Source organism: Micropterus dolomieu, linkage group LG20 (genome assembly GCF_021292245.1).
Source record: "Micropterus dolomieu isolate WLL.071019.BEF.003 ecotype Adirondacks linkage group LG20, ASM2129224v1, whole genome shotgun sequence".
Classification (NCBI taxonomy): domain Eukaryota; kingdom Metazoa; phylum Chordata; class Actinopteri; order Centrarchiformes; family Centrarchidae; genus Micropterus; species Micropterus dolomieu.
The window spans coordinates 2,508,190-2,520,557 of record NC_060169.1 but is presented as its reverse complement, the minus strand read 5'-3'; the positions used below and the strand labels follow the sequence as shown (position 1 = coordinate 2,520,557).

Here is a 12,368-nt window from a genome sequence, read left to right as displayed (position 1 = left end):
GTAATCCAGCCTAGAAGTAACAAATGCATGGACTAGTTTTTCTGCATCATTTTTAGACAGGATGTTCCTGATTTTCGCAATATTACGTAGGTGAAAAAAGGCGGTCCTTGAAATTTGCTTAATGTGAGACTTAAACGACATGTCCTGATCAAAGATAACTCCAATATTCCTCACAGTTTTGCTGGAGGCCAAGGCGATGCCATCCAGGGAAACTATATCTTTAGATAATGCGTCACGGAGGTGCTTAGGCCCCAGAGCAATAACTTCAGTTTTATCTGAGTTTAACATGAGAAAATTACAGGTCATCCAGGTTTTAACATCCTGAAGGCACATTTGAAGTTTAGCTAACTGATGAGTTTCATCTGGCTTGATCGATAGATATAACTGAGTATCATCTGCATAACAATGAAAGCTTATGGAATGTTTCCTGATAATATTGCCTAAAGGAAGCATATATAAAGTGAAGAGGATTGGTCCAAGGACAAACATACTGGGTTTGCCCAGAAAACAAAGTATTTATTCCCTACTTGTAGGCTAACATCTCACACTACAGCATCGTATTTTGGTTTAGTTGCTACTTTGCATTGTTTTCTCACATGTTTTATGAGCAGATTGCACATATAGGCTAAGCCCCATGTAGAGACAGTGGTGTTGACAACACAATTTATATTAAGGCCATTAACGATATACAATGGGTTATTTAGGGCCACTTTTTAACTATATACGTAGCCTGTTTATGTTATATATACAGTTAGTAGCCTACAAGTGGCTGCTTCTGTTAATCTTGTTACTGCATTATGAGGATAATCTTAAACCTGCACGATTTTTAAATGGAATAATGTAGCAGCGTTATTGTCAGAAGAGCGGTGTCTGTTTCCGCTTGTTCAACTTCCATTGTACAAGTTGGATAACGAAACAAGCCAACGCTTTGGTGCGCTGAATTGCATTGCACGTCTTTTTTCAATGCGACCATGACACAGAGATATTGCTAACAGCGTTTAGGCAGCGTCGGCTCTGGAAAGGTTAACTCACATAGTTCAATGTACATTTGCATTAGCACAAGTAGGACACAGTGCTCCCTTTATTGGCATTTTTCATATTACAATGTGAACAACTGCAGATTAATCATACTTCATGCACAGGCCCCGTTTCACAGAATTGAACATTTTCATGCTACAAGTGTCACGTGGGGTGCTGATTATCTCCGATTTACTGGGAAGACAAATCTGAAAGTAGCCTGCCACATCAGTTTCAGTTTACGTGACTGAGAAAACAAGACTATCACAGAGCCTGGCTGTCAGTGAGGTGCAGCCACAGCACTGAATGCATGCATCTCAACTTTGATTGAAAAGGCAAGCTTAGTGAGGTAGGCTCAGTGTTAATTTAAGGGGATACTTGCAGAAAAGCCAAAATAAACAACCTAGCACTGGAAGGAAGAACAATAGATCTACATAAGTATGCAATGATTCAGGGTTCAGTTTCGGGGTCAGGATATGATTCAGGGGATTTGGAAAATAAAAATATATTCTTTATACTTGGCAGGGATTAGTTAAATACAAACAAACCTGTCAGCTGAGGTAGTAAAGCTTTCAACTCCTGGAGACGATTTGATTTAAAAAATAACAGTTGTACGGGACAAAGTGCAAAGTACATCAACTAATTCACACCTCAATATCAGTTTCATGTGATTAAGACGTAACTTAAAAAAAGGCTGTGAGCTTTGAACTAAATGCCGAGGTCATGAATGTCTAAAATGTTTTGGTTATCCATCCAATAGTTAATTATTTCCAACTGCTCCACCAACCAAATGAATAAAAATAATGTAAAACTGGCCTTTTTCGAATGTTCTTTGCAGATTTGAACACAAGTTCCTGCACTGCAGCTTCACAAACTTCAAAACTTCATCTGCAGTACAAGTAATTTGATAGTATATTTTATTTTACAAGCCAAGCCTTTCTTTATTTAAGAGCCAGAACAACGTTTCTTTGTGAACAGTGATTTGAGATTCTTGCGCTGCCACATACTTTCAGTTTGCACAGCAATGATCTCACATTTGTTGACAGACTGCCGAAGCCTTAATCAAAATGTACCTCAACTTTCAGAAGTAAAAGTACTTGTGAGTCCTGTATTATTATATATTATCTTATCGTATTATGATTTCTGATACATTAACATTAGCAATCACAACTAGCATTTGGTGCTGCTAATTTTGCCTTGACTTTTGATGGTTTAGTTGACTTTAAAGCCATGCATCACATTTTATTTATTTCAGTAGATACATCAAGTGCAAGCACTTTGTCACGTACAACTGAACTACAACTTATTTATGAAATCGTCTCCAGGAGTGGAAAGCTTTACTACCTCAGCTGACAGGTTTGTTGCGATGTCTGCAAAACGTTCTCTTCGATCTATTGTTCTTCCTGACAGTGCTAGTTTGTTAATTTTGGCATTTCTTCAAGTGCCGTACCCAGTGAATCACTGAGCCTGACAGCCAGGGCCAGGCACTGTGACAGTCTTCTCATTCACGTAAACTGAAACTGATGTGGTAGGCTACTTTCAGATTTATCTTCCTGTAAATCGACCCTTCTGCTTGTGGCATGAAAGTGTTCACATGTAGCTCAAGATATCTTGAGCAAAATATCACCTAAATTTACATAAAACATTTTGCAAATCCAAATTTCTCTGTAATTGAGAAACTCTGGGTGTTGTTAAGAGCTCACATCTGATTGTGACAATTTTTAACTTCCCACTGTTCCATTTACTCAACCATGTTGAAAATATTGCTAGATTATATCCTCATTAAAATACATTACAAATATTTCAGACAAACAGACTCCCCACTCATAAAAATACCTTATAAATCACAAACTTGCTGAGCGTGAGTAATGCCACCGAACAAAGCTGTGTAACTACTGTAGCAAAAATTGTGTGGTCGCATTGTGTTTTTTGGCCAGTGGAACCTGCTTGCGTTCAGCTGCATGAGTCAGTGATGCCGAGAATATTTTCTCCCCCTTCAGATAATAATACTTTTTTTACACAGCAATTTCAATTATAATTTGCTTTATTGGCATGAATGTGTAACAACAATATTGCCAAAGCATCAAACAAACTACATAAGACAATCGACCCCATACATTTCATTAAAGAAGTAATTAAAAAATGAAAAATTTAAATATATTAAAACTTAAAATAAAATAAATAAATAAAACACAGTAATTGTGTGTGTGTGTGTGCTATAGAACACCTTGGATGATGTTTTTATGCGCGGTCCTGATTTGAAGTCCCTTTTACACTTTGCTACAGAAGCCCTAAGCAGCCATGGATTCATTTATTTTTTTTGTTTTCCTGTGAAATGACAGTGCTTTACTGGTAATTTCAGTATGAACATCAGTGTCACTGGTTAGCTCAGCTGGTAGAGTGCAGGGCTCATACACTTGGAGTTTAGGGTTTGATGGAAGATCAACCTGTTTTTCTTTTTCATAATCTTCTTCCATGAAGTTCTTCTGAAGAGACTGTTTCACCTGCTCACAATAAAGCATGAGCTGTGTGCATCCTGGCGATTGGTCCACATCCATCAACCTATGGACATTTCATTTTAACCCATCAATCCTTGGCAGAGGAAATTCCTGCGCTTCTCATTCAGGGGAAAGCATTTAAAGTTACACACATCGATGGCCACTTATGGCTTCCAGCTATTAGAGCAGGTAGAATTAAGTAGCAAGTTTAGTAAATGGATTGTGCCAAAGCAGATCCGCAATTATTAACAGTCACAATTATCATGTAGTCGTGTTGATTAAATTATCAAAACTGTCCCTCAGCTTTTCACTTTCCCCAGTACAGTCTGTTTTTTCTATTTAGAAGTTATGACTATTTGTGCCAAAGTAACACAGCTGGAAAGCAACCATGTTCTTCTTCAGGTATTAATAGGTATTAAACTTCAGATCAGAGTAGTACTGTGCATGCTGGAATGTCTATTGTAGATTATTATTGAAAATTAGGAGTAATTTGCATCAGTGTCACGTTGCATTGCACCATGGCCATTTCTATAAATACTACTATATATATTATTCGGGGTGGCTGTGGCTCAGGAGATAGAGCGGGTTGGCAGTTAATCGAAAGGTCGGCGGTTCAATCCCAGGCTGCATGTCGAAGTGTCCTTGGGCAAGATACTGAACCCCGATTTGCCCCTGGCGGCTGTTCCGCCAGTGTATGAATGTGTGTGACTGGTGAATGCAGATGTAGTGTAAAAGCGCTTTGAGTGGTCGAAAAGACTAGAAAGGCGCTATACGGAGCATTTACATTTACTGAAAGACATAATAAGATTCCTACAATCACTGAAACCAAGTTCAGGCCAATCGTTGCATTGATTTGGCATGATGGATGGATGGATGGATTATCCTGAGAAATACTTGGCTCTTTAGCTGCCAAATGCTCCACTATGTCACCAGCGAGTCTCTAACTTTGTCCGTTGCTCTTTGGTGCTGAGCAGGTAGTGTACAGTGCTTTTATCAGACTTTTTTTTTTTTTATCATTATTCATTTCATTCAAAAGTACCATCAGTAGAAATTACCCATCAAAAGAAATCACAGATTAATTAAACATTTCTCTGTTAGATTTTTCTTTCAGAGTCACTTTATCTTTCAGTCACTAATCCATCTTCCTGCTTCTCCATTTTATCTGTCCTCTTGTTTTTAAATAAAAAAGAAAATATGGGTTGCTGTAAGTGAATGAACTCTTTCAGTTTCGTTTTTTAGATTTCCAGGTGAAATCGAGACTTACCTTGCCTCATTCTTATACCCATATATTAGCACATACAAAGCATACAAAGGGCCACTCAATCACTGTTAAGACTATTAGACTCAGTGGTATTTATGCTTTTACGTCATTGTATTTAGAAGCTTATTGAGTACAGGCGTGGTTCCTGAAACTAACTAACCACGTGATTGCCCACCCCTTTTATTAATCAACTGAAAAGACAAACAAAGAAGGTGTTTTATACTCTACAAGCACAATGTCATTACAAAAGTTCATGAAGATGTTGGTGGATTTTTAACTTGACCCAGTTTGTTTTGTCTTGGACCTTCATTTGGTGGCTTTCGCTGCCATGTTGTAAAGGATTGCATTCAGAAAAATGCTAAAATTTGTCATTTTGGTTGGTAGTTTGCAGGATTACTACTGAATCTGAAGTTCAAGTATCAATGGAAAGTTAACTGAAATGCACAGAAATCTATGGTGAAAAAGATATTTTAAGATATATAACTTTTTTTATTACCTGAAATCTTATGTAGATGTATCATGTCTAAAATGAAACTGTATTGAAGCCCTGGAATGAAATTAGGTGCTTCACCGTGCAGCAAAAGCAAAGAAAGATGAAAAAAGGATGAAAACAGAGCAAATGAAGCAACATCATTGATCAAAGTTACATTCTGCATTTAATTAAATTAAACTATTTATTCTGCACTCCAAGGAATGCCTAATGTGTCATTGCACTTTGAAGGGCATTAAAGGCTTAACTGCTAACTGCAGATTCAAATACAAAACAACAGTGGACAAAGCAAAGCGAAATACAATACAAAAGTATGTCTCGATGCAAAATGTTTTCACTCCTTACTATTTGTTCAATGAAACCAGTTTTGCAGCTGGCCTATTGTTCTAAAACAAAGTGTGCATACCATTAAAGTCACCAGGACTGTCACCAGCTTGTCAGGTCAGCCTCCAAGTGTATATAAAGATGCTGCAGGTGGATGTGAGTCGCAGAGAACCTTGAGAAACAGGTGAGTTTGGAGCATCATGGCTTCCACACTGGTGCTTCTGCTTCAGCTGCTCCTGGTCTCACTCTCATCCGCATCATCTTACTTTGGGGGAACCGTGACCTACACCTACAAAGGAAGAAACCCCGATGGAACATTTAGAGTGAGAGATACAACTTTAAATGATTTGCAACATGCATTACAGAAAATGTGTGAATATATTTTCATGGTGTCATATTAATGATAACTTATCAAGTTATCATTAATATTGTGTGTTAATTTAAATTGATTTGATTATATTCATTTGATTGATTTGAAAATGTAAAATTGTTATTTTTAATTTGTCATAGTTTTATTGATAATTATCTCTCTTTCTGAACTAGTAAAACTTCCTCTGATACTGATGATGCTGGCGTGCTGCTTAGGAACCTAAAAATACATCATGTTATTTTATTTTTTATTTTGCTTGGGGGTTTTTTGTACAGAAACTGTTCATCCAAATTTCTTTACTTCTGAGAGTAAGAAGTGATTTTGGGATGGATGTAAAATTATATGGATTGCTTTCACGGGTGCTCCTGATTCTCTCAGTAGCGTCCGGGGTGTTCACTAAAAGTTTAAATTATTCTCAATTTTGCATTTTAACTCCAGAAAGCTTAATAGTTTCTCAGAATCAAGACTCAATAGTTACATTAAGTAAACTTGAGGACACCCTAAATGATATTAGATTGTAAAAACTTGTAACTTTCTTTGATCAGTACATGGTTGCAAGACAACATATAGTCTGGACACAGAAAAAAGAAATTTACCTTTTACATTGTAGAAGGAACTAGATGACATCTTGCTAATGCTTTATGAAATTGGATGATCTTTTGACAGTATTTTAGACAGCTCCCCCTGCATAATATTACTATGGATTTTATTCTATTGTTCTTTTCTTAGTCATCTCAAGATCCAATGAGTGACTTCATTGATATATTATAACATTATAGAAAGAATTATAGATCGATATCAACTTGTGTGATTACAAAATATACTAACAAAAATGTCCTATAGCTTCAGAAGAACCATCTCTAGCTGTACAGTTACTTAATCTGATCTTTTTCCACAGGTTGACCTTCGCAACAGGGCAACCTTTGATGACTGTCAGAACTCTCTCGACTGGTTTTGTTACACCGGCAACTGTGGCTATAATACCACAAGTGAGAGAGGCGTAGTTGACTGGAGCAACAATGCACCACAATATAACAACCAATGGTGTGAAACTGAAACAGTCAGTACAAGAAGTATCCCAAGTGACAACCCTTTTCAAATGAAGTAAGATTTTTGCTTTACTTAAGGCGAGACACAACAGTCTAAAACGATGATTTTGCTTTAATCTGTCAATTTTCATAATTTTGACCGGCCTTTTTAAAACTCTCCATGTTGAATCATATATCATTTGAAAGCTTGTTTTCTAGAGCACAATGTTAGCTAGTGTTTATATCTGTAAGAGATGTGTTTATATGACAAAGAGAAATTTTTATGCTAAGTATGTTTCTATTTCTGAAAATGACATGTTTCCTATATATATTCCTTGCCCTTCAAAGCAGTTGGAGCATCATACGTTTACACACCGTTTCTTAGGCCTTATCGCACGGAGGTTTTTTATAAATAAAATATCTTTGATCGTTCTCATTTTATGAGGCATTTTATCTGTAAAATTGTGGGAAAAAAGGGTCCAACATGAGTGACATCTTTTCAATAAATCCATGAAAACACAATATTTTGATAAACTGTTCTGTAAATGTCTGGCCTTTCGGTATATTATCACAATAAAACCAGAAAATTTAATTTGAGTATTTACAATGTGCCGGAATATGGAATTGTGCGATTTGTAAATCAGGGGATATTTAATGAGTAGCTCATTTGAAGTATTTACATTTGCATATATAAATATTTAATTTGCATATACAAAAATTGAATTCATAAATAATTGTAATTTAAAAAATCTTCAATTTATGTTTCCTGTCACCTTGTAAAATATTATTGTGTATTATATGACTGTGATGTCTCACCTGATGTGAATATTTTTGCTATATTGCTGTAATATTTATATAATATTTATCCTGCTAAAACTTCAGTTGTATTTGCTGTGGTTCTGCTTATTAGATATTGTATTTCAAGAGTGTTGTTTCCATCACACCAGCGCTGCAAGCTGCTGTTGGATCCCAACGCGAAACTGGGTTCATAATTTGAGACTTATGACTTATGTGGATTTGGGAACAAGATCTGACACTGGAAAACCAAACCAATCACCAGAAGTTGCCATTCTCCCTTTGCTACGGTGAGTCCCCTGCTGTTATCATTAAACAAGATAACTTCTAATCACTTTGTTAAAGAACCTGTGGGAAATGTCCTACTTTGCCCATCAGCAGTAGAGAAATACCTCCACAGTGGCAGCCAGATAGCTGTGCCTGTCCAAAAATACTGGAATTAGGCTGAAAGCAACATTTTTAAAAAGATTCTTTTTTATCAACACAATAAATCAGCAACATTTTACTATAAATAAGACAGTGCTCTATTTTCATTTTAAGAAATAACTCACACAAAAGAAATAAATGGATATGTAGAAGAAAATAGAAAAAGAAAAAACACCTAACAATAAGAAAATACACATTTTTACTTGGATTGTATTCCACGCTATGTTTACAAACAAAAACATGCCATCATCCATACCAAGCCATAATTTGGAAAATGCTATAATCATGTAAAAATGAGTGGATTTAAACTCATTATTTTCATTGAAAATTAAGGCTGTTAAATTTATTTTATTTTACTACCTGCCTAGTTTGGGGGAAAACATGACAATCTAAAAAAGCCGAAAAGTAAATTCATTTGCACAATTTTTCTGTTGGGTAGAAATGAGGATATATATAAGACGAAAGAACAACGGTTATATGGCTACAACAAAATGCAACAAACCGACGTTTGAACAGGATTAAAACGGGTTCAATTAAAAATCACGTTTCGATATTGTGAAAAGAATTTGGTTCTCAAATGATAAGGGAACGAATGGACGCAGGTTGTAGATCCTTGTTGTAATAAATTGTAATTAGGCAAAAATATAATAATCAGATAGTTTATTTTTTAAGCAGACAGAGTTTTTTCGCCACGGTGCATGCTTTGTATTTCCCCAGAAGAATGCAGGTTGATTGTGCCAGGATTTGAGGAGTTTAAAGACACGTTAACGGCTAAATCTAACATTGTGGCGGCCGACAAAGCCAAGAAGGCTTGTTGGCATCACATGGAGTAAATTTGTAATTATCTTCACAGTGTTCTTATTGTAGGCTAATTCTCTAATAGGCCCATGTATTTTATGGACTCTTCTTTTATATATCATTATACCTATATCATAATATCATGAAGATGTAAACGTACAACTGCACATTATGCTCATTGTAATAAAAGAATTGGAGCCAGGGGAGAGGGATTAAAGATTAAAGTGGGAGATTCATAAGAAACTAATCACAAATCTACAAGTTAAAAACTTGAATATTTTCTGACATTGAAAATGATGGGTTTTTTTTTTACACTTTGCAAGGCTGCAACATCACACACACATCTGCCGTGTATTATGCATGCAAGTTATTTTAGACTTCACAATCAGATTTAGCAGCGAGGAAATACTCATGAGTTTAACACTGTAGCCTATTATCATGCCGTGATAGCCAGATATTATTGCTGGTGGGCAGTTTTGGCGAGGGTACATAATCCCAAATTCATCATATATAACCTAATCACCTATTTTATTAATATAATAACACATCTACCTAAAGAAACCTCATTTCTTGACTGGCCACTCTCTGCTGTTTCAGAAGAGACACCTTTTGTGCTGTGTCAGCCACCGTAGCTGTCCTAAGAGAGCGTTGCATGGATTAAATTTGTGCTAAGACAAGAAAACAAGACCGAACCAGTAATAACTGAATTAAGCTGATCATGTAAATAAACAAGGCTGAATAAAGGAGACATAGAACAAAACCCTTGAAAAAAGAAATCAGGTCATCAACAGCCAGCAGTAAAAAAAAAAAGAAGAGATAAAACGTGACACAAGATGAGAAGTTGGTGAACAATTCCTAATGAAACTTTAACAATTAAAAATTGTTGTTCTCAAACATACTTTCTACTGATAAACCAGATAATATGAAGGCTAACAGAAAACAGGACAATCACAAATTAACTTAACTAGAATGTTTTGACCACTTACAATTGCAATTACAAATAACTTGTACTCATTTTAAAACTCAAAGAGGGAACAACTACTTCAAAGGATTAACTGAACAAGTTAAGCAAATAGTTTAAAGATGTAACTAACTACTTTTCTATCAGTTAATGCTGTAGAGGTCACACTTTTTTGTCATGAATAGGGCACTGTGTTTTTACACATTTCAATAAATAGTTATGTCACATATCTGAAATTTGGATTAAAAGTAACAGGTATATTCTGTACACAATTATTTAAACAGTTTTCACATTTGCAGGTTGGTTACACTGGATTTTTAAAACTGTGGAAGGGAAGAACCGAGGCTGGTTCATATGTGTGATTGTTTCACAACAGCACTCAGGACTGCTGTAGACTCTTACTAACTTGTGTTAATGTGTCTGTTCAAGAGTTCCTCAGAACTGCCCACGGACATACAAGCTGATGTCCTTTGATCCTGATGGTGACAAAGTTCGATGCAGATATGGAAATATCATAGGTACTGAGTGCAGCTCATGCAACCAACCTTCAGGCTTCGACTTGGATCAGGTTAGTTGAAAAATCAATTTCCCAGTACCTTGTACAACACTGGATTGATGCTTTGCCTCCCTTAACTACTAAATGTTCACATTGTCAGGGTTCTTGCACATTACACTACCGAGACTCTTATGTCAACACCGGAGCGTATGGATTTGAGTTGGTGGTGGAGGACTTCCCACAAGGGCGCATCTCTCTGGCCTACACTGATGGATCCAGATCCTCCAGGGATCCACTGAGAAAGAGACAAGCCAGATCCCCACTGAGAAAGAGACAAGCCAGATCCCCAAGGAGAAGGAGAGAAACCTCATACCCATGGTGGTGGGGGGGGCATAATACACCAACTACAACCACAGCACCAACTACAACAACGGAAGCATACCCATGGTGGTGGTATGATTCAACAACAACCGCAGCAACAACCACAGAAGCATACCCATGGTGGTGGTGGGGGCATAATACACCAACTACAACTACAGCACCAACTACAACCACGGAAGCATACCCATGGTGGTGGTATTATTCAACAACAACCGCAGCAACAACCACAGCACCAACTACAACCACGGAAGCATACCCATGGTGGTGGTATTATCATAATTACCAACAACAACTACAGCACCAACTACAACCACGGAAGCATACCCATGGTGGTGGTATTATTCAACAACAACTGCAGCAACAACCACAGCACCAACTACAACCACGGAAGCATACCCATGGTGGTGGTGGGGGCATAATACACCAACTACAACTACAGCACCAACTACAACCACGGAAGCATACCCATGGTGGTGGTATTATTCAACAACAACTGCAGCAACAACCACAACACCAACTACAACCACGGAAGCATACCCATGGTGGTGGTATTATTCAACAACAACCGCAGCAACAACCACAACACCAACTACAACCACGGAAGCATACCCATGGTGGTGGTATTATTCAACAACAACCCCAGTACCAACCACAACCCCATGGTGGTGGTGGGGGCATAATACACCAACTACAACCCCAGCACCAACCACAACCCCATGGGGGTGGTGGACAACCACAACAACACCTACAACCACTGAAGCAACTACTACAACCGCCACGCCATACACTAGCAGCAGGACACACCTGCACGCCACCACTCCTCCTCTCAGTAAACTACCATTGCAATTCTCTGTACTTGGTAAGTTGGGTTTTTCTACACATTTTAGTGAGCCTCAATCACATTGAACAAAAACGTGCAGCTTCACAGTCCTCACTGGGTTGAAACCTTCATGCAGGACCTCTAGCCACACCTTCATTTGTGAAATTACACATGGCCGGATTGAAAAATAGGCATCCAAGTCCCCCAAAAAAGCCAGAAACCAGAAACCAGATTTTATTAAAATTTTACGAAAATTATTCGATTTTAACATTTATCAGTTAACTATTGTTAGTCAATTTTTGTTTCCCACCATGAAGATCTCTGTCCTGTGAAAATCAAGTTTTCCAAAAAATCAGCTCTTCATGAGTGAATAAAACCTCTCCTATTTATTCCACATATGATCCATTGGGGTTTCAAAAGCTTTATTTAGCCTGTAAACAATTCATCAACTTCTGACAATGTTTTGATCATTACATGTGGTTTTCCTTTGTTTTCACCACACAGTGACACAAATAAAACTGAGGTTAGGAATGAACATACTTGACATAGTTTAGTCAACACTTGGTGTAACAGCGCTGGATGCATAGGTGTGGCCAGAGTGCAAAAGGTTAAAAGTTCTGATCCAGTGGCAGGTATTGATAGTTTATTTATCTTTTTTATACTCCAGTGGACCCACCTGCTCCTTCATGTCAGGAGGGACTCT

The 12,368-nt window shown here is 37.3% G+C and overlaps 1 protein-coding gene across 1 annotated transcript in view; it reads left to right on the top strand.

Moving 5' to 3' along the window:
* LOC123959257 overlaps positions 1-12,368 on the top strand; it is a 23,091-nt gene that overhangs the window by 4,639 nt on the left and 6,084 nt on the right. The window contains exons 2-7 of the mRNA XM_046033209.1: positions 6,859-7,064; positions 7,936-8,073; positions 10,398-10,536; positions 10,625-10,845; positions 11,004-11,095; positions 11,285-11,704. Coding sequence (XP_045889165.1) covers positions 6,859-7,064; positions 7,936-8,073; positions 10,398-10,536; positions 10,625-10,845; positions 11,004-11,095; positions 11,285-11,704 — 1,216 coding nt within the window. The remainder of the gene's footprint in view (positions 1-6,858; positions 7,065-7,935; positions 8,074-10,397; positions 10,537-10,624; positions 10,846-11,003; positions 11,096-11,284; positions 11,705-12,368) is intronic.